Source organism: Nomascus leucogenys, chromosome 3 (assembly GCF_006542625.1).
Source record: "Nomascus leucogenys isolate Asia chromosome 3, Asia_NLE_v1, whole genome shotgun sequence".
NCBI classification, from domain to species: Eukaryota; Metazoa; Chordata; class Mammalia; order Primates; family Hylobatidae; genus Nomascus; species Nomascus leucogenys.
This window is the reverse complement of record NC_044383.1, coordinates 42,102,461-42,125,665: the sequence shown is the minus strand read 5'-3', so window position 1 is coordinate 42,125,665 and position 23,205 is coordinate 42,102,461. Positions and strand designations below refer to the sequence as shown.

The 23,205-nt window shown below is 33.6% G+C and overlaps 1 protein-coding gene across 2 annotated transcripts in view; it reads left to right on the top strand.

Moving 5' to 3' along the window:
- Nucleotides 1-23,205, top strand: part of HECTD2 (HECT domain E3 ubiquitin protein ligase 2) — a 112,046-nt gene that overhangs the window by 67,103 nt on the left and 21,738 nt on the right. The window contains exons 6-13 of one of the 2 annotated variants that reach the window (XM_030809272.1): nt 8,480-8,544; nt 11,371-11,416; nt 13,236-13,345; nt 14,775-14,923; nt 15,448-15,571; nt 17,917-18,013; nt 21,117-21,224; nt 22,283-22,415. In XM_030809272.1, coding sequence (XP_030665132.1) covers nt 8,480-8,544; nt 11,371-11,416; nt 13,236-13,345; nt 14,775-14,923; nt 15,448-15,571; nt 17,917-18,013; nt 21,117-21,224; nt 22,283-22,415 — 832 coding nt within the window. Of the gene's footprint in view, nt 1-8,479; nt 8,545-11,370; nt 11,417-13,235; nt 13,346-14,774; nt 14,924-15,432; nt 15,572-17,916; nt 18,014-21,116; nt 21,225-22,282; nt 22,416-23,205 lie in introns of both variants that reach the window. The other variant, XM_030809271.1, reaches the window with a different exon arrangement.

Below are 23,205 nucleotides of genomic sequence, written 5' to 3'. Positions count from 1 at the left end.
TCAGAGAACCCCTGCAACATACAAGATGACCATCCCCAAGACACACAGTCCTCAGATTCTCCAAAGTCAAAATGAATGAAAAAATGTTAAAGGCAGCTACAGAGAAGGAGCAGATCACCTCTAGTGGGAACCCTATCAGGCTAACAGCAGACCTTTGAACAGAAACCCTTCAAGACAGAAGAGATTGGGAGCCTATATTCAGCATTCTTAACAAAAAGATATTCCAACCAAGAATTTCATATACAGCCAAACAAAGCCTCATAATTGAAGGAGAAATAAGATACTTTTCTGATAAGTAAATGCTAAGGGAATGTAAAAAGGCTAAATGTCTACTTAAAAGGCACAGAGTGGCAAGTTGTGTAAGAAGAAAGACCAAACTATATGCTGTCTTCAAGAGACCCATCTCACATACAATGACATCCGTAGGCTCAAAGTAAAGCAATGGAGAAAGCTCTAGCAAGAACAATAGAAAAGAAAAAAGAGCAGGGATTGTTATTGCAACTTCAGACAAAACAGACTTTTAAACCAATAACAATCAAAAAAGACAAGAGCATTACATAATGGTATAGAGTTCAGTTCAACAAGAAGACTTAGCTATCCCAAATATATATGTACCTAATACAGGAGCACCTAGATTTATAAAGGAACTTCTTAGAGATCTACAAAGAGACTTAGATAACCACACAGTAATAGTGGGAGACTTCAACACCCCACTGACAATATTAGATGATTGAGGAAGAAACTAACAAAGATACATGGGACCTGAACTTGTCATTTGACCAAATGGACCTAACAGATACCTACAGAACTCTCCACCCCAAAACAACAGAATACACATTCTTCTGAACTGTACATGACACATACTTTAAGATCTACCACACAATCATAAAACAATTCTCAGCAAACCTTTAAAAAAATGAATTCATATCAACACCATTGCACAATAAACATAGAAATCCATACTGAGAAAACCACTCAAAAGCATACAATTATAAGAAAATTAAAACAGTCTGCTCCTGAATGACTTTTGGGTAAGCAGTGAAATTAAAGCAGAAATCAAGAAATGTATCAAAACTAATGAGAACAAAGATAAAACATACCAGAATCTCTGGGACCCAGATAAAGCACTGTGAAAGGAAATTTTATAGATCTAAATACCTACATCAAAATGTTAGAAAGATCTCAAGTAAACATAATGTCACACCTAGAAAATCTATAGAAACAAGCACAAACTAACCCCAAAGCTAGCAGAAGACAAGAAATAACCAAAATCAGGGTTGAACTGAAGGAGTTCCATCCCAAGATGGAAGCAGGAAGAAATGGAAACCCTGAACAGACCAATAATGAGCTCTGAAATTGAATCAGTAAGAAACAGCTTGCCAACCCCAAAAAAAAGCCCAGAACCAGGTGGGTTCACAGCTGAATTCTACCAGATGTACAAAGAGCTGGCACCATTTCTACTGAAACTATTCCAAAAAATTGAAGAGGAGAGACTCTTCCCTAATTCATTTTGTGAGGCCAGCATCATCTTGATGTCATCTTTTCTGTGTGGCAGAGCCACAGACACGTGCGTGCGTGCGCGCGCACACACACACACAAAGAAAACCTCAGGCCAATATTCTTGATGAACATTGATGCGAAAACCCCTGCAAAATACTATCAAACTGAATCTAAAAGCACATCAACAAGCTAATCCACCATGATCAAGTAAGTATTATCCCTAGGATGCAAGGTTGGTTCATCCTACACATATCAATAAATGTGATTCATCACGTAACAGAACTAAACACAAAAACCACATGATTATCTCAATAGATGCAGAAAAGGCTTTTGATAAAATTCAGCTTCCCTGTATGTTAAAAACCCTGAACAACTAGGCGTTGAAGGAACATACCTCAAAATAATAGGAATCATCTGTGACAAACCCACAGCCAACATCATACTGAATGAGTAAAAGCTACAAGTCTTCCTCTTGACAACAGCACAAGACAAGGATGCCCACTCTTACCACTCCTATTTAACATAGTACTGGAAGTCTTAGCCAGAGCAGTTAGGCAAGAGAAAGAAATAGAAGGCATCAAAATAGGAAGAGAGGAAGTCAAATGTTTGCAGATGATATTGTTCTATACCTAGAAAACCCCAAACCCTGTGCCCAAAAGCTCCTAGACATGAAGAACAATTTCAGCAAAGTTTCTGAATGCAAAATCAATATATAAAAATCAGTAGCATTTCTATACACCAACACTAAGCTGAGAGCCAAATCAAGAATGCCATTCCACTCACAATAGCCACAAAAAGAATAAAATCCCTGTGAATATTGCTAACCAGTGAGGTAAGAGAGTATTAACAATGAGAATTACAAAACACTGCTCCAAAAAATTAGAGATGAACAAACAAATGGAAAAATATTCCATGCTCAAGGATAGGAAGAATCAATATCATTAAAGTGGCCATACTGCCCAAAGCAATTTACAGTTGCAGTGCTATTCCAATCAAACTACCAATGGCATTCTTCACAGAATTAGGAAAAAAACTATTTTAAAATTCATATGAAACCAGAAAAGAGTTTGATTAGCCAAGGCAATCCTAAAAAAAGAGAACAAAGCTGGAGGCATCCCATTACCTGGCTTCAAACTATACTACAAGCCACAGCAACCAAAACACCATGGTACTGGTTCAGAAACAGACACATAGACCAATGGAACAGAACAGAGAGCCTAGAACTGATGACACACACCTACAACCATCTGATCTTTGACAAAGTCCACAAAGGAATAAGGAAAAGATTCTCTGTTCAATAAATAGTGCTGGGATAACTCGCTAGCTATATGTAAAAGATTGAAAGTGGACTCATTTCTTTCACCATATACAAAAATCAACTCAAGACAAATTAAAGACTTTAATGTAAAAACTGAAAGTATAAAAAGCGTGGAAGATAACCTAGGAAATATCATTCTGGACATAGGCCCTAGCAAAGATTTCATAATAAAGATGCCAAAAGCAATTGTGACAAAAACAAAAATTGATGAATGTGACCTAATTAAACTGAAGAGTTTCTGCACAGCAAAAGAAACTATCAACACAGTAAGTAGACAACCTGAAGAATAGGAGAAAATGTTTGCAAACTATGCATCCAACAGAGGTCTAATATCCAGAATCTATAAAGAACTATTTAATAAGCAAAAGCAAACAACTTCATTAAAAAGTGGGCAAAGAACATGGGCAGACGCTTCAAAAGAACACATACATGTGTCCAACCAGCATATGAAGAAATGCTCAGCATTACTGATCATTAGAGAATTGCAAGTCAAAACCACAATGACATAACATCTCACACCAGTCAGAATGGCTGTTACAGATATTGAGATTATGAACATGAGACTGTCTAAAATATCTTTGATACCAAATAAATTTTTAGAAGTAGAGAAATCAATAGATTAAACAGCAGATTGGAGACTGCTGGAAAAAGAATTAGTAAACTGGAAGGTAGAAGTGAAGAAGAAATTTCTCAGAGTAGAACTCAGAGGGAAAAAGAGATAAACTATAAAAATAATAAAGATATATAGAGGATAGAATAAGAAAGACTAAACTTCATTGTATTTGGAGTCTAAAAATTATGGCAGAAAGAATGGGGGTGTATATTTAATACCTGGGAGTTTCCCATAACTGATGTAAGACATGAATCCACAAATAACAGGGGAAACACAATATATACTAAGCAAGATAAAAGAAATGCAGACAAAGTAGTGAAATTGGAACATCGTAATAAAGATACCTTATAAGTAATCAAAGGGAAAAGACAAATCATTCATAAAGGAAAATTATCTGGCTGTCAGCAGACTGCTCCACAGCAATCTGGGAGCCAAAAACCTGAAGTAATATTTTCAAAATACTAAAAGAAAAGAATATAAACATTGATTGATGTAGCCGGAGAAACTGACTTTCAAGAATGAGGGTGACTTAAGATATTTATAATAAACAAAAACTGCCTTTACCACCAACAGACGTATACTTAAACTTTAAAAGATATATTTTAGAGAGAAGCAGAAGGATCTGAGATATAAGAAAGAATGATGAAAAAGAAATTCATAAATACAGTTGACCCTTAAACATCATGGGTTTGAACTGCGTGAGTTCACTCAGACACAGATTTTATTCTGCGTCTGCCATGTCTGAGACAGCAAGACCAGCTCCTCCTCTTCAGCCTCCTCCTTAGCCTACTTAAGGTGAAGATAAAGAGGATAAAGACCTTTATGATGATTGCTTCCACTTAATATATAGTAACTATATTTTCTCTTGTGATTTTCTTAATAACATTATCTTTTCCCTATCATAAGAATTCAGTGTATAATACATAATACATATAAAATATGTGTTAATAGACTATATTATTGGTGAGGTTCTGATCAATGGTAGGCTATTGATAGTTAAGTTTTGGGGGAGTCAAAAGTTATACATGGATTTTTCTACTGCATTGGGGATCAGCATTCCTAACTCTCATGTTGTTCAAGGGTCAACTGTATTTATGTGTCACCCTAAAAAATACCTGCATAAAATTGATGTCTAATGTGTGTGATTTAAGAAGAAAAAGCCAAAAGATGGGAGAATAACAACACATAAGTAGAGGAAGCTTATTGGAATTAAAAGTATTCTAAGATGTTCTTATTATAGAGCATCCTAAAGAAAGAGTAGGATATTAACTTTAGGCTTGTTAACTGTGAATAATAAGAAATTGAAAGTAACCTCTAAAACTGCAAATGGAGCAAATAACTTTCTTAACTGGAGAGTAGGGGAATGGGAAAAAGAAGCATTAAAAAGTGAGTTAAATGAAAGCAAAAAGTAAGATTGCAGAAACAAGTCCAAATATAGGAATAAGTAATTGAATAACAAATATAAATGCACTAAACTCACTGGTTAGAAGAGACTATCACTTTGGATTTTTAAAAATTATATTCCATGCTAAGCACAAGAGATACCTAAAAAGGTTGAAAGTAAGGGTATATAGAATATATACCAGACACCTTCTAACCCAAAGGAAGTTGAAATCATTGTTACTAACTTCAGAAGATACGGCCTTTAGGAAAGTAAATACTACAGATGATCAGATGAGGGAGAAATCACTGGAATTGGGAAGGTTATACAGAAGAGGTTGATTTTTATTTGCACCTTGGAAGGATTCAACTTACGTATGCAAAGAGTTGAGCAGTTAGCCAGTGAGTATGTATTGTCTTGGCGTTGGAGATACAGTGTTAAGCAAAAATGCATGTCATATACAGCTCTAAGTAGCTTATATTCTAATTTCTATTGGGGGCAGGTTACAGATAGAAAATAAATGTGAAAACAAATGTGAAGAAAGATAATTTCAGATACTGATAAGTGCTTCGAGAAGATAGGGCAATGTAATAAGGAGTGATTAGTGGTTGCTTTTAGCTAGGAACCTCAGGGAGGGCCTCTGTAAGGCAACAACTGAGGTCTTAATGATGAAAATAACTCAAACCATGAGAAGATCTGTGAGAGCAGCACACTAACAGAAGTGACAGCTAATAAAAAGACCCTGAGAAGGGAACACAATTGGCAAATTCAGAAATAAGGCTTGTGAGACTAAAGCTTAGTGAATTAGGGAGAAAGGAGAAGACTAGGTTGGTAAGAGATGAGCCTGCATATGGCCATGTGAGTTTAATTGTATTGTAATAGAAAGTCATTGAGTGTTTTAAGCAGGGATCATTTATAGTTAAGAAAGATCTCTCGAGATGCTTAGCAGAAAATGGTCTGTAGTGTGTCAAGAGAAAGGAGTTAGGAAGGCCTTGTGGTAGTTGAAGCAAAAGTTGATATTTGGATTAGCAATTTTGGCAATGAAAATAGAAATGTTCAGACTCATATATTATGGAGTAGAGCTAGTAAAACTTCCAGTACATTAGATGTGGCACTCAAAGGCAAGAAAGACAGGAAACTGAGTGGATGCTGTTGCCATTTAATTAGATGAATAAGGTATTTGCGAAGGAGAGATCAAAGTGTTTAAAAAGGAAAAGAGTAGTCCACCTTGTCAGATGTTGCTGAGACATTTTGTAAGGTTTGGACAGAGAATTGACCATTGTCTTTCATAAGCTATAGATAATTGATGACTTTAATAAAAGTCTAGTAAGACTTTAATACGCCTATTTGGAATGAATTGACAGACAATGAGAAGAGATAGTACAGATAATTCTTGAGAGCTTTCACTATAAAGGGAAGCAGAGAAATGAGGTGGTAGCTAGAAGATGGCCCAAACGAGATGTTTTAAATAAAGCCAATACATCAGTCAGGGTCCTGGTAGTAAACAGACAACACACTCAAATTGGTAAATTGGGTTATTTACAAAGTTGTTAGCAGAGTAAGTGAGACCCTAAGGACAGCACAGTGCCCAGGGGAGAATCTAGAGATGAACCATGGGTGAGAGGGCTGCTTTACAGGAGATGAGACTTTCACTCTAGGGACACCACCGACCCATGACAACCATCCCATGGTGACCCTGCAGGTGGGGACCTGAGGGAACAAGTACCCCAACTTCACTCTCTTTTCTTTTCTGCTAGTCTTTCTATTAGCTAACCCCAATAAGAAGGCAAAGGAGTCTAGTTGATACAGTCCTTCAGAATTGGCTTCTGAGGGCATAGAGCAAAGTGGAGAAGGATGGCAAATCAGTGCCAGTGATGTTAGTCTGTGTTGTTATACTGATAGGAATGTTTTAGTAGAGAGGGAGAAAGGGATGATACAGGCGAGATAAGAAAAAACTTTAATAACCACGTCCTTGACAAGGTTATGAGAGGGGATGGGATGTAGGACTCAAATGAAGGGGTTGGCCTTGATCAAGTGCAGTTGCAGGCAAATTGGTAGAATTTACATTGGGACAGTGAATCTCTTATCTGGGTGCATCTGAGACCCAGAAAGCTTCCCTGTCCCACACACCTATGGAAGCCCAGAGCTCCAGGATCACCGCACCTGCCCAATCATCCAGAAACAGGTTTGGAGAGGGAAACAATCATGACACGGACCCCCACGAAGTTTCTCCCTGATGGACTGGGAAGTCTTTGTTGAAGACATTGAGCCAGACTAAGAAGCCGCTAGGCTTCTCAGAAACGAGGCGGACAGAGCAAGAGGGAGGACAGAGCAGAGGCCAGAGCCCAGGCAGGCAGGATATGGCACAATGCCACCACCGCGGGCATCCGGGGAGGAGTGCCAAACAGGGGACTTGGCCAGGAAGGCCAGCGTTTGAGCCACACAGCTGCTTGCCCCATCCTGTTGCTGGCTTCTTTCTCCGTCCCTGTGTCGAGCTGTGGCTAGATTTCTCAATGAAGGCAAAGGGCGAGAGGAGTGAGAACCGTCTTCTTGAAGTTCTGGGGAGCACCTGCCTGCAGGTGGACAATGAGCACCTGTGAGGCCTTTGTCCTTAGCTGGGGTGTGGTCATCTTGATCCTAGCAAAGAGGCTGCTCAGGATGGGGAGGGGATGAAAACCCCTGCAGGTCCAACGCAGATGCCAAGTGTGTAGCAAGGTCATAGCTAGGAATGATGCTGGGAAGGAGGTGTTAAAGATTTGAGGAATAAGAAGGTTTGAAATATAGTTGTCTTGAAGTGTAGAGAAGTAAGTGAACTATAGAAATGTTGTGGGACTGTCAGTGGTATTGAGTGTCCTTTTGAGATTTGTGGTCATAAACTTAAAGTATGTCCAGTCAGCACATTTGTTTGGTTTTTCTCCTACAGCTTTTGTTGCTCAGGGGCAAACACTAAGTGGTTGAGCAGGGGTACTCTCTGGGTGTGCAGGGTTACTGTAAGCAGAGGAAGAGAAAGGAATGCTATATTAAATATATATGTATATGGGATATGACATAAGAGCTAGGCTGAATGAGTGCTGATAGACATGTCTTGGAAGTAATGGTTGTGGTTTTAAATAAAAACATAATATACGTGTATTGGCATTTGCTTCTTTCATATAACATGACACAAATTTTACTGATTATTTGAAGTTTCTTGTTAATGAAGCTTCTATTCTCTTATAAAGTGTTACCTAGATGTATTTTATTTTCATTTATTCTTGGGATGTTTGATAGTAAATAAGATTTTTAGTATTTGGATTATTAAACTAGAATGGTAATATTATGTTAATAAACATGTTACTCTAGGATTCATGTTCATTACTCTGTCCTGTCAGGTCAAGGAAAGTGAAATTGTTTTCCAGTTATATAAAAATTCTGTTGGTCATCAACCACCACCATATATGTTTGTGCGTGTTGTACGCTACACATACCAGGGATATGCTCATTGTAATCTTATGTCATTGATGCTCTCTAGAGTTCTTAAATGTAAAGTCAGTACTACTATTAAGTGTCAGTCCTGAGTCATCAAGTCTGATTTTAACTATTGAAACAGATCTGTAAATATAATTAATATATACACATCACCTAAGTAGGTAATCCTAATTACCTTACTGTTTTCTTTTGCCTACAGCCTCAAGACATTCAGAAGACAGTATTAAAGGGAATCATTAACAGCCTGTTACGAGAATGGAAAGGGTAAACTAATATTTTCAATATTTAGCTAATCAGTATAGATGTCTAACTTACACATCATATATCTTTAACATATGTGTATGTATTTTACTCTCAGAAAACATTTTAGTTGAGTTATAATAACATAGATGAGAAAAGAATTATAAGCCATTTACAACAAAGCTGTATAACTTGAGATTTGTGATCTCTCAGTAGGATCTATAGATGGGCATAAAAAGATCTGTGAATTCATTTAAATTGTGTGTAAAGTTTTTTCTATGCAGATATATATGCTTTACAAAAATGGATTGGGTACTTACATCAGTAACCTAACTGAAATAATGAGCATTAAATTTAGCCTTGGGCTTCCTGGTAGCCAGAGTGAAATTTTTCTTATTTCTGATATGGGGACACCTAAGGCCAGCTACTAAAATATTTTTTCTCTCAGAACTAAATATTAGATTCTTATATAAGGAATCATGGGCAATTTAATTGGTAATGTTTTGAACCATGAATATGCATAATATAAAAATGTACTTTTAAAAATACATATTTAAATTTATATTAAAAGTATATTATTTAAATAATAACTTCTATTAAAGCCAAAGAAATGCCAAGTCTAGTTTAAAAGTAATACCTAAGTAGAATTCTTAAATGTAATGTTACATGTACCATATATATTTTAATAATATTTTAATTGTTCTGATTTTGAAAGAAATTCATGCTTATTATAGAAAATATAGAGAAGGCAGAGAAGTATAAAGAAGAAAGTATCAGTCTGGCCAACATGGTGAAACCCCATTTCTACTAAAAATACAAAAATTAGCCAGGCTTGGTTGCACAGTCCTGTAATCCCAGCTTGCTCAGGAGGCTGAGGCAGGAGAATCGTTTGAATCCTGGAGGCAGAGGTTGCAGTGAGCCAAGATCATGCCACTGCACTCCAGCCTGTTGAGCTGTTGAGAATTTCTGTCTACTGCCTTCACTTTTTATATAGCACATTCCTATTATTGGTTTTTTATATATCTCAAAGATAGTGACTGGATTTGCTTGGACACTACTATTTTAATGTATGTCTGTGTTTTCTATCTGTAACATAAATTTCAGAATCAATAGAGCGAGACTGTCTCAAAAAAAGAAGAAAGTAAAAAATGTTAACATTCTACAGTGTTTTTCTAGTCATCTTTTAAAAACAATTAAAATCATACTGTATAGTTTCATGTGACTTTTAACTTAATGGTCTTTTTCTTAGTTTATTACTCTAGTAATTTGTTTGCATTTTCCTTCTTAAACCACACATTTAATGTCTGACTAATAACTTAGAATAGGAATGTACTGTAATTTACCTAACCATTCTCCAAGAATGGTTGTTTATGTGAATAATTCCACAGTGAACATTTTGTACAAAAATCTTCTGAGCATTTATGTAAAAATTTTTTTAGAAATATAATTACTGCATCAGAGTATAAACATTTTAAGACACTTAATACATTTTGTCAGATTTATTTACAAAGCAGTTATGATAATGTATACTTCTAACAGCAGAGAGCCAGAGACTTCATTGGTATCTTCTTTTAACAAAACTTGGCCTAATTTAATAAATGAAAAGTGGATCTCATTTTTATGTACTTTTCCTTAATACTAATAAGCTTAACATTTTATCATTTGTTGCTATTTTTATTTATCCTTTTATAAGTTTTCCACATAGTTTTGCCATTTTTTATTGCAGATTTGCCTGATTTTCTGTTAGAAACTCTTGCTTATTATAAGAAAATTGACCTTTTTGTATTATATTTTCCTGTATCTCACATTTCAGAAAATCAGTTACTAGCCTCAAAAAGAAGAAACCCCTGTTACATCTCAGTTAAGTGTCTGAGGACTGAAGGGTTAAGGCCAAACTGGGAGTTAGCTGCTTCCTGAATATTATAGTAAAAATATCATTTAAAAAATTCTAAGAAATCAAACCTACTCATACAATTTATTGTGCATGCCTGATAATTTATGCAGGCATAAATGACCTTGCCAAGATTATGAAGCTCTAGGTAGGATAGGAAAGGACTTGGAGGAATAGGTGATATATACAAATAGATCTTGAGCAGGCAAGAAAGAAACACTCGTCAGCATAGAGAATAACAAAAGCTTTAATATCTGGGTTTTGTTTTTCAATCCAGGACCCAGTTAGGAATCATGAATTGCATCTGGTTGTCATAGAGGTGAACCATTTTCAATTGAAGAAGTTACTTCCAGATATCTGTGATGTACCAAATAGATCTTCAGCAGGCAAGAAACACTCATTAGCCTTGAGAATAACAAAAGCTCTTGGTCAAATCTGAGACTATGAGAATTCATATTAAGATGGAAGAAATTACTTTTTTCATGGTTCTTTCCGTTAGAAGCATACTGGATGTATTTAAAGTATGATTTGATTTACAGACATTTCTATGTCACTTTAGGAATGAACCTAGAAACACAAGCATATTTTCTTTCTTTAATACATAAATGTTCTTAAGTAAAGATTATCCTTTATTAAAACAAAAACATAAGTATTCTAAAACTGATTTTTTTTTTATTACACTCCTAACTACTTCCAGAGTTAATCATATTTACCTCACAAAATGTTATAGCCTAGTTAGCTCAGTCTTTAGTTATCTTCAGAATCAGCCTAGGAGAGGCACAGAAGCACTTGTATTTTCAGCGTATTATGGACTGTCTCAATAATAATGCGTATTAATTTAATCCTAGTTTTTGGCTTTTTTCAACTCAATCTTCATAGAAAAGTTTATTGGTCTTTTTCATTAGATGCTATGAGATTAAACATTCATCTATAATAAATTATTCTTGTTTCTTTTTCAGTCCACGAACAAAAGATGATCTTAGAGCATATTTTATACTTTTACAGGTAAGAGAACCAGAACTTAGTTGAAGTTGTCTAAGTCAGATCTCAATCTCTACATGTATATGTGAAATGATATTAAATATTAAATATCATTTTGGGCAACATTATTGATTCTTTTTAGAATTATAGTTACCTGTAACCAGAATATTTTTTAAAAAGTAAGATTAGTAAGATTAAAAGATTAGTAAGATTTTAAAAAGTAAGAAAAATAAGATTAAAGCCATAACAAATAAATAATAAGAAGCTAAATTACATGTGAGATTAAAATTTGATTTAGCTCCTGCCAGAGTATTCAGGAACAAACAGAATGGAAGCACTTCTTCCTCCTCCATTCAAACCTCTTTCTTGTAACTAGTTTTAACAGGCTTCAGGATTTTCTTTTATTTTCCCATCTAGTAGGTTTTTCACTTCACTATGTATTTTTCAATAACTTCAATTAGAATTCTTACAGAAAGATAAAAGTTTTTTTTTAATTTGTTATAAAGCAAAGATGATGAACTTTTTCTTCTTGATAGATACAGATTAATAGATACAAAAAGAAATTAAGATCCAGACAAATGAAAAGCAATTTTTACTTTTTATTATTTTTTGAGGAAGAAATACATTATTACCATAGCTAGCATACTATTAATACATTTGCATTATTCCTTACAATTTATAAAAGTTGTCCATGTATATTATCTCATTTAAAAGTAAGGAAAACTCTATTAAATAAGTATAGTGTTTAGTACAATATTATGATATTATAATATCAATATGTCTAATGAAAGAACATATACAGGGTAGGGATAAAGAAAGTGAGGAAAGAGGAAATAGTGGAAAAGAGGGGGGAAATGACCAAGAGGTAGTTAAGAAGAGAAATGTAAGGAGGGAAAATAGAGAGGTAAGAGGAGAAAGAGCCAAAACTCAAGAATAAACATATGTAGAGATAGTAAAAGCTAGAAAGATGACATGAAGCTCAGATTTTAGGTGAGTATATTGGTCAGCCGTAAGCTCTGCTCATATTTTGTTCTTCTCAAGAGCCATTACCAGATGAAGTTATCAACTGAGGTCAGTCCCAGATTTTGAGTTGTTCTGTCAATAAGTCAGTTTCGAAAAACACATGGTGCTCTCTTATTTTTCACAATTTCAGGAGGTTTTTTTCAATAATATTTATTTTTTCCATGATGTGCTGGACTGTGCTAGAATTTTAGATTTTGCAAACATAACTGAAGGTTTTTCTTGGTTTACAAGTATTCCTTCAGTGTCCCTTTATCATTTAAAAGTTGTCAGAAGCTGTATGTGGTTCTCCCCTTGTTCTTTGTGATATATGAGGCTAACTCATTTTACAATGGCAAAAGTTTCACAACCAGCTTTTACTTCATTTTTCTAGCTTTTAGTCAAGGAACACCCAGGTTTTTTGCTTTTAATTGGATGATAGTGGTTGGTACCGTTTATGAAGGCACTTTTTATGAAGGTGCTTTATATATATTCTCTTTTTCGATACTCAAAACAACCCTTAAGATAGAGAATATCATTCCCATTTTACAGATGAGGACATTGAGAATCAAAGTATAAGGAACATGCCTAAGGGCATATGGCTAGTAAGTGGTAGAATTAGCCCTCAGACCCAGATCTGTCTTAACTCCAAAGCCCATGCTCTTTTCACTGTATAGCCGCAGTGTAAATGAAAGTCTCTGTTAATTAAATAACAAATAGGTTATTGTTATTTTATAATCTCAAATTTTGTTTCCTGAATTTACCACTTACTTATTAAGCTTAGTGTCTTTCCTTTTACGTGTTAACGGAATTTTAACACAATTATCTTTAATATCTTTTTCAGAATCCTCAGTTTAATAACACATCTACGTATGTCATCTATGCTCACTTGCTACGACAGATAGCTACCTTAGTGGAAGCTGACCATCATTTCCTAGTTCACTGGTTTAAAAAGTAAATCATTCTATGATATTAAGAACTTTTATAGTCTCACAGTTTTAAGTTTGGTATTAGTAATTTTACAATAAAATATGTTTAAATATTTTCAGGTCTTTAGAAATGGTGCTTATATTCACAATGCTTCAAAAGCCAGTTACAAAAATCTACTTTAGTACTACATAAAGGATAATTAAAAATCTGTTTTTAATGTAAGTAACCAATTTGTTTGCACAAGCTGTTGAGAATTTCTGTCTACTGCCTTCACTTTTTATATAGCACATTCCTATTATTGGTTTTTTATATATCTCAAAGATGGTGACCGGATTTGCTCGGACACTACTATTTTAATGTATGTCTTTTTATTTTCTATTTGTAAATTCATAAATTTCACCATTATTTAAATGGCACTTTCTCCTTACCTAAAAATGTCATTGTAAAATATAGGCTAGCCATCAATATCAATTTGTAAAAGCATAATACTTTTTTCACAGAACTATACCCACATGAACAATGACTTCTCCATGACTGATAAAAGTAGAAAGGCAAAATATTTCCAAAAGAAATTTTAAATGCAGTAAATTATCATTATTCATAGTAGTTATATTCTATAATGTCACCACAAACATGGAATTAATAAATACAGAACCATTGCTTCAAGGGGAAATACAGGGTTAGGTTCCTGTGAGCCTCTGATCACATTTTTGTCAGCCAATCAATATATAACTTTGCTTTATGAGTGTTTTTTTTAAAGACACACTTCATTTAATAGAAGTCATTGATTCATTATCATTGAACTCATGGCTAGCAGCACTATAACTCATGCCTGAATGAAGCTTCTCTAACATACATATTTTCTCTGTAGGGCACATCACAACCTTCTTGTTAGGAACACTAGACAGCATTTTAGCACTACACTTGGCCATTTTGAAATTGCAAAATCACCAACAAAAAGCACCAAATGTGAAAAACATGAAGCTAAATGGATTGCATAAAGGACACTTGCAAAGAGAGCATATTGAGCTAAAACAAGGCAGAACATCACTTTGCCCTCAGCTGGGAATGTGCATGTCAGGAGACTAACATTTTTCACATGTCCCCAAATGACCATGAAAACACAAGTATTGATTTGGGGATTAACAATTAAATTTTACCAAGTAGGCAAATTTGGAAATACATAATCTGTGAATAATGAAGACTGAATATTGAAAGTCTTTAAAATGTTTGTTACTAACTTTATAGTAATTTTGGTGTTTATTTCTCATTTAACTAAGACAGTATTCAAGGTAAGATTTTGTATCTTTTCAAATGTTTGGCAATTTAAGAAATAGAATTTGGGGGAATAGTCTAAAATTTTGTGGCTTAGGATGTAGTTTAATATCTAACAGTTAATTTTGGAAATAGAAAATGTGAATTTTGATTGCAATTATTTTGAAATCTTTACCAGATTGTCCCAGAAGAGGTTCAAACAATTGGTAGAGAGATTGCTGCAATTTATTTCTTTACGGTTGTTTCCTGCAAAGCCTGAAGAATTTCCACCTATAACAAAGTGTTCCTGGTGGATTCCATCAGCCACTAAAGTGTTGGCTTTACTTAGTAGGTTTTTATTATTCTATCATTTTTTTACTTTTTTTTTGTTACATATTAGGGATATTTCTTAAGGATTTCAAAAGACTATAGAGGCATTCTTAAATTTTAAACCATTTCTGTGAAGGAAAGAGTTGTAATTTATTTTCTACTTTGATAATAGATTTCATAATTTATAAGCATGAAAAAAGCTTTATGTCTTTTAGTGAACAGTGTTCTGTATTATGGCAATTAATTGCATATTAGCTAGGACCCTAGGAGAGAACACACAGAAATAGGAGTAAATGGCCATCTGCATATTCCCTTTAATATTATTATAATCCTCACCACAAGTTTTTTTTTTTAAGCAAGAAACTATTGGCTGCATTTTAACCACAATTTTTAAATTACCCTTTTCATTTGGAGCTACATTTATTTAAAATAGGAGTTTCTAGGTCAAGGCTGTCTTGTAGACATTAAAATGATGTTTTTATTATTAGAATGAATCTTGTACATGTTAGAAAAAGTCTTTATGTTAGAATTTATCTTTACAGATACTGCAAACAGTTTAGTTCACCCTCCCCTTATTCCTTATACTGATTTCTATAATTCTACATTGGATCACATTGATCTCATGGAAGAATATCATACTTGGCAAAACTTTGGAAACTCTCACAGGTATGAACAAAAGTTCCTTTGATTATCCACCTAAATGAATACTATTCAAAAGAATGACTAGATTTTAAGTTTATATAAAGTTTACACATACGTTTACATATAAATGTATAAATATAGTTCAGACAGTCTTGAAATACCATATTAAAGTATTTTTCTGCTACATTTTGAATTTATGTACATGTTAATGTGGTTTTGGTTTGGTTAATAGCATCTTTTCAAGAAGGGAAAGGTTCTATCTTAGTATGCAGTCTCTTATCTCTTACTATTCTATGCACAGGGGTCAGCAAAACTTTTTGTGTAAAGAACTAGATGGTGAATATTTTCAACACTATAGGTTAGACAGATTCTATTTTGCTATTTTAGCACAAAAGTAGCCTTAGACAGGATGTAAATGAATAGATATGTCTGTGTCCCAAATGACTTTATTTACAAAAACAGGTTGTAGGCTATATTTGTCTCGGGCCCATGGTTTGCAGATGCCTGATCTAATATATTGATCACACACAGACACACACATACATTCATTTCTCATTTCTTCTGTAAGAAAAAGTGGTTGTCCATTAGGTGCAATATAAAAAGAGTGGATGTTACAGAGAAAGGGCCTTTACCACAGCTTATTTGTTATAATAATTAATAGATTTGTAAAACAGTCACCAAATTATTTAATACACTGCACTTTATATCCACACTTCTAGTTTGGATTAAACTAGCAAGACTATTCCAAACATAATTTATCCTCAGGTCATGAGATGTTCAGGAGATTGCATTTAATTGTAGAGGAATCTGAGTAAAGAGATACGGTGTGGATATAAGTAACCTCAAAACCCCAGATTAGTTTGTAAATTGGTTAAACTTTTCCAGGGACCCTCTTTATCAGAATTGGCCTGAAACATAGAATGGCCTTCTGGACACATCTCAGTTCACATCTGAACACTCAGAACTGAGTAAGAATAAGAATTTAAGTTCTGGGCACCCTAGTCCCAGATGGATATTTTCTTGGCAACGTTTATTTTGCAGAGATACTATTTCCTTCCATTTTAATGTAATTGTAATGTGTTGTAGATACAACCACAAAACAATGCCAAGAATTATTATGCATATTTCACTGACAACAACATCTTTTAATATAGAGCTTCCTCTAACCACTGTGCCACAACACTGCTGTACCAAGAATGAGTTACATTAGGGTTTTAATCCTAGGATCCCATCAACCCTTGGGTAGCCAGCCTGAACCTAGAGGGGAACAGGAGCCCTATGGCAAGTGACCTCTGGCCATGAGCAGCCTCATCTGTTCATTTCAGTGTGTCATTCACAAAGTGTCATTTCTCTTGTGCATAACAAGGGAAAGGTTGAGAACCCCTGTCCTAAAGTACATAATAAAACTAATATATATCTTACTGAGTTCATTGTATTTTCTTTTTATTTTCAATATTTTTGTTAGCATTAATGATTCAAAATAATTATACACCAGTACCGAAGAACTCTTAACTTTTATTAACAATTTTGTCCCATGGTAAAAGCCATCTCACTTTCAGTTTACACTAAGGCTATATCCATTTTCCTAATAATGCCTTTTTTCTCAGTGGTCACAGTTGTACCACCTGACTATGCTCAGAGGGATTCCAGCTGTAACTGCTAGATTCATTGTAGTCACTTTGAATGGCAGTCTAACTCCTGAAGTGGCTAAATGCATTTATCTCTGTGTAGTTTGTGGCTTTTGTGTGTAGCATAGAATGTTCTAGCCCAGGAGGGGTTATTTTCATAACCTTTGATTATAATGTGTAATTACAAATACATACCATTTCCTATTACCACACCATTAAATATATACTAAATGTAACATACATTTCTGATTTCTTTTTATTGGCCTTAAATATATTACTTTACTTTTTACATACTGTAGTTATTGTTAGATTTTTTCATTTCTGGAACTCACACATCAGAAGTCACCATATAATGATGGATTCTTATATTAATTTTGAGCACCTGGGTTTTCTGTACTTCTTCACCAACACTTCTCCCTCCTGGTTCTGGTGTTGGCCATGTTGTTCACAGGTGATGATATACAATGAAATTATTTGTATAGACAATGTAAGTGGTTAGCACACATTCAGAACCTTTGATGTAGCTTCTGCAGAGAAAGGTTTGCACATCTAGTAATCATACATTCTTCACATGGCTGTGAGAATTAAAAGAAATTATACACATACAATCATTTTGTATATGGTAAAACACAATCTAAAAGTAATGTTTTATATTGCTACAAGGGGTACCTTAGATTCCCTTAGTATAATTTTGTTTAAAATACACCATTTTGCTTTTTCTTTTTTTCACTTGTTGAGCAGGTTTTCCTTCTGTCAGTACCCATTCGTTATTTCTGTAGCTGCAAAAAAAATCATTATTCAAAGAGACTCAGAGCAACAGATGATAAACATCGCAAGGGTAAGTCAGCTATAAAAACATATTTATGCTGACTATAATCAATATAGCAAATAATTTAATAAATAATTTAAATGTCTTGTGAATTGTTCTAGCATAATCAGGAATGTTAAAAGCAAAATTCGTGTTATACTCACCCAAAAAGTGCTTAAAAACTATTTACAATTTGGGAGACAAGATAACTCTCATTTCTTCTGATCAACTTCTTATTATATTATAAATATAGTAGGAAGAGTAAATGCTTCTCACAGATTCAAATTACTGAGAGCTTGTTGAACCTCATTTTGCAGATACCATACCACCAACCTTAGATAACCAGCACAGCATTGAGAACTGCGGTGAGGCAGAGTGTCATTAGGCAAACCACTCAAACTACTGAAACATTTTCTAGGTTTTATGAAAATCAGAAACAACTGAAAAATTAGAAAATGTAACAAAAAGTGTGTCTTAGAGAACTGAGAAATATGCTCAAAGAAGGTGAAAGATGTTTTATTGGTTCTTAGGAAACCAAAATGCATGGAGACCCAAAGAGGCTGGGGATAGCAATCAGACTGAGTTTAGGCAAATTGTAGAGCAGTATGAAGTTATCTCTCAGTCTGTCCTTACCACTTCCTATCCCTTGTGTTTCAGCTCAGCACAGTAATGTACTTTATCTAATAAATATCAGATTCAGTGAGGTTTTTCTGTTAGAGCTCTAAACTATATGTTTAAGTGGTTATGTATTTCAAACATCTGCTTGTGTTACATGATTGCTCACAATTTTAAAAGAGGGAAGCTTGGCTGTGGTCTTCTTAATTGAAAAAGAAATATAGAGTAAAAAGAAATGATTTCCATCTTGTTCAAGAGTATAAAAAGAATCCTAAAGCATAAATTGTAATACTTCAAAATGCTATAAAAAATAAGAATGTTTATTCTTCAGTAATTCAGTTCCCAGAAGGTGAGTATTTCTTTCTATCACAGAGAAGGACAAAAGATTTGAGTAACTGGTGACATCCCAAAGTCATCTTATACTGAATATGGGAATATTAGAAGAAATTTTATTGCCTATGCCCATCAAGGGAATTCCAAAGCCACACTACCCCCCTGAAGAATGAGTTTAAACAGGTATATTCAGCACCAGAATTGTTACTTGATCTTGGGTAGATATTGGCTCAATGATTAGCTGTATAGCTACTCATTCTGACATTTTCTGTTAGTTGTACTCATACAATGTCATGTGCCTTTTTAGTATTTTTTCACCTTGGTCTATGATTTTTTTATATTTGTAAGACAAAATCTACAGTGCTTTTGTACATAACAGAATGAGCTAGTTTGTATTAAACTAGCAAGACTAAACAGTTTTTTCTGTGTCACTCACAGGATATCAAATATCTTTTTGTGGAATTTTTCTTCTACTTTAAAGAAGGAGAATGGCAGGTGTAGACTCTGTAACAGGCTAAGTTTTCTACAGAGCATGCAAATGAATGAGTAGACACTTGACATTGAGAGCTAAGTGGCATTATCAGTTTTTTATGGGTGTTTCCCAACATTTTAACTCATAAATTGCCATATCACTTGGAATTAATGACGGGTGACTATTTTGACACAAGGACAATCTTACAAATAGTCAGTGTAAGCAAGAGCTTATATGGTACAATCTAAATATACAAAACTGGTTTCCTAACCTAAAATAAGTTCCTCAGTCACACTGTCGAGAATTGTATCATTGTTGGGTTATTTTTTCATTTGGAGCATTTTCCAGTAAATATGAATTCCTGATGGGAGGAGTAGCTACTAATCTTGTTTGCCATTAGCATCCTAGCATAAATTTGTTTATTAGTTATTTCCAATGTGACAGCTTCCCAAGAGCTAGACTGGGAACAAAAGATAGGAAAAGATAGGAAAAAACAGTCTGTAACACAGGATACTATGCTAGGAATGCAGACTTCTTTGATAAGTGAGGACACAGAAATAAAAGGCTGTTAATAGCATTTAGCACTGTATATGGGAGAAATGGAGAAGGCTCCAAATTAGTGTTTTATTATAGTAATCTTCAAAATCATAAGTAGCCTTAAATTGTAGATTCGTGATACTAAAATTTTATCTATTAAAGCAAATTGCTGCATGTATTTAAAATGTCTGAAATGTTTATCTTTAATCTGCAAAATAGTTTTCATTGTTACCAAAAAAGATATAGTCTAATAAAGACTATTTAGATAAATATTTAAGCATATGGATTTTATATGACAAATGACATATATTCCTTATAGATATTTTTAAATATTTTTTTTACCTATTCAGTGCTTATATTTTGAAAAACGGTGACAAAAGAATTTTGAGTCACTCATATCTCTATCCCCCAAGCAAAGCCATTAACATTTTAGTAAATTTTCTTTTGATATTTGTTCTATATTATCTTTAAAAGACAACAGAGTTGAAATAGTATTGTAAACACAATTTTATTTCCTACTTTCTTCAGGTGTACCTTCCTTGTACTATTTACATAGTTTTCATGACCATCATTTTTTTCATTAGTTGGATATGTACTTAAGATATTTCTAAAGTTTTGTTTTTATAGATAATGCTGTGATGAACATTGTACTGTATAAAATATGTTCTAAGTTAGAATTCTCAGTGGAAGGATTATTGGGATAAAGCATATGAATGTTGTTATGCTCTTTGATACATATTGACAAGTCACTTTTGTAAAGTAGACTAAATTGTACCTTTAAAGAAAATTCAATATCTAAAAAATACTAAGTCCAGGTTTATCATCAGGAATGTATACCTTGTTTTGAATGTTCCCATTTTATACTGGTATTTATTAAACAGAAAACTTTGCTATTTAAGAGATGAGACATACGGAAACTGATGCAACATTTTTTGTTATAGAAGGTGAATTATTTTTGGTCCTCTACTTTGGATCCCCTTTGGTTATCATTGTTACAAAATGAAATAATAATAAGCCATTTTCGCAAATCAAAATGTGTATAATTGATTTTTATAAAATTGTTTATATAAGAAATGGCATAGATAATAATTGTTATTTTTACTAAAGTGTTTAAATGTTTTAAATGAAATTATAGTCTAAGTAAAAGCAAAACTGTTTACTTTCTTATTTAATTAGCAAAGTCTGGTGGATAAAGTATCTCGAAGACAGAGACCTGATATGAATATGTTATTTCTAAATATGAAAGTAAGACGGACTCATCTGGTTAGCGATTCACTTGATGAGGTATAACTTATTCCAAAATGATATTAATTAAAGCTTAAAATTGTATAATATGATTTATTATAAAAATCGTAGTAAACGTTTTTATTTCTGTATGCCAATAAGTGTGCTTCCTTAAATTTTTTTGAAGATCTTGTTGCATACCAAGCTTCCTTAAAGTTTGATACCATAGTTAAAATCAGATCTGTATTCATAATTGTCTTATATTCATGTTTGTATGTTTATTAATAGTTTGTTAATTCCCTAGAAAAGGATTTGATGTAGAACACTTAAATGAGTAATTCATGTTTCTTAGTATATAACCTAGATTCCAGACCCACCTTTGTTCCTGGTTATGTGTGTAACAAGTCATTTAACTTCTTCAGGTCTCAGACCCTACACACTATAAAATTAGAGGTCTGACCTACAGGGTGTATTGGATCTATACAGGTTCTAACATACTTTGATCGCATTTTCATGTATTATCATACAAAATCCTTCAGCTAGATCTTAATATGGTTATTAGAAGATAATGGCTGATTCAGCTATGTGATTTATTTATTTATTTTATTTTTTATTTTTTGGGGACAAGTTTTATTTTGTCACCCGGGCTGGAGTATAGTGGTACGATCAAAGCTCACTGCTGCCTCAAACTCCTGGTCTCAGGGTCTCAAGCCATCCTCCTACCTCAGCCTCCCAAGTAGTTGGGATTGCCAGCTCAAGCTACCACACCCAGCCCTAGTATGTGATTTTTTAAAGTTTAGCATTGAAGGAGAGATTTTTAAAAAAAGAAATGAATTATCTTATATTGTGCTAAATTAAAAATTTGAAGGCAGTAGATACCAGGAGGTAATACTTCGGGTGAAGTACCTGACCTCTCTAATTCTGTTTCCTGATCTATAAGACATAGTAAACACCTAGCTCACACAGTGTCTGGCAGATTTATTGGATAAATGGAGGGATGGAGTTTTGTAGCATTGCAAAGAAGTTAAAGACTGCCTAACACATTTCCCAGAATTAAAAATGTTAATTCTATTTTCACTGCTCTTTGTTCTCCTCTACTGTATAATGTCTTCAAATAGCTAACCCGGAAAAGAGCCGATTTGAAAAAGAAGTTAAAAGTTACATTTGTAGGGGAAGCTGGTTTGGATATGGGTGGTTTGACTAAAGAATGGTTCCTTCTTCTAATTCGCCAAATTTTTCATCCAGATTATGGTAAGTATGTAATCTAATTTTTATAAACTGTGTTTCTTCATAAGTGTTAGAGTCAAGTAGTCACCCTTATTTTTAACCTCTTCTATGATTTTACAGACTTTTTGTCAATCATAAATGTTGAATAATTGTTTAAGGACTGTTATTTACATTTTAAAAACTCGTTTGACCGAATTGTTGATCAGTTGATTCTCTTACTGGGAATCCTACACAAAATGTATCAAGATTAAAAGTAAACATTTATGAGGAAACATCCATATCTTTTCTGAATAAGTCAAATGCATGAAAATTTAATTTGTCATTGAAATAAAAAACATTTGAAATTAAAACACAAAACTATAGTTTGCTCTATAGTAACATTTAAAGCCTCTTTCATTAATGGGTCATTTTAATAAATAAGAATTCATGAATTAATTTTTTAAGAAAAAATAAGGCTTTGAAATTTTTTATTTTACAGAAACTACCTGTATAATCCTTACTATCTGTTAAACTTTTCAAAGGAGAATTTTCAGTGTTTTCCTTATTCTTTAGTTTTCTTTTCTATATGTGTATGTGATGGGAAGTAGGGATGACAGTGATAAATCGAAGTCTCCAGATATCCCCAAAATTAATTTTGATCATAATTTATAATCTACGAAACTATACTTTTTATAAAGTTATCTGATTAATTTAGTTTCTATCTTTCTACCCTTGGTTCAGGAAAATAAAATGTTCTCCCTATATATTTAATAAATATATTTATATTTGCTGAGATTTGCAAATATATAGTCCCATAAATAATCCAAAATTTTTA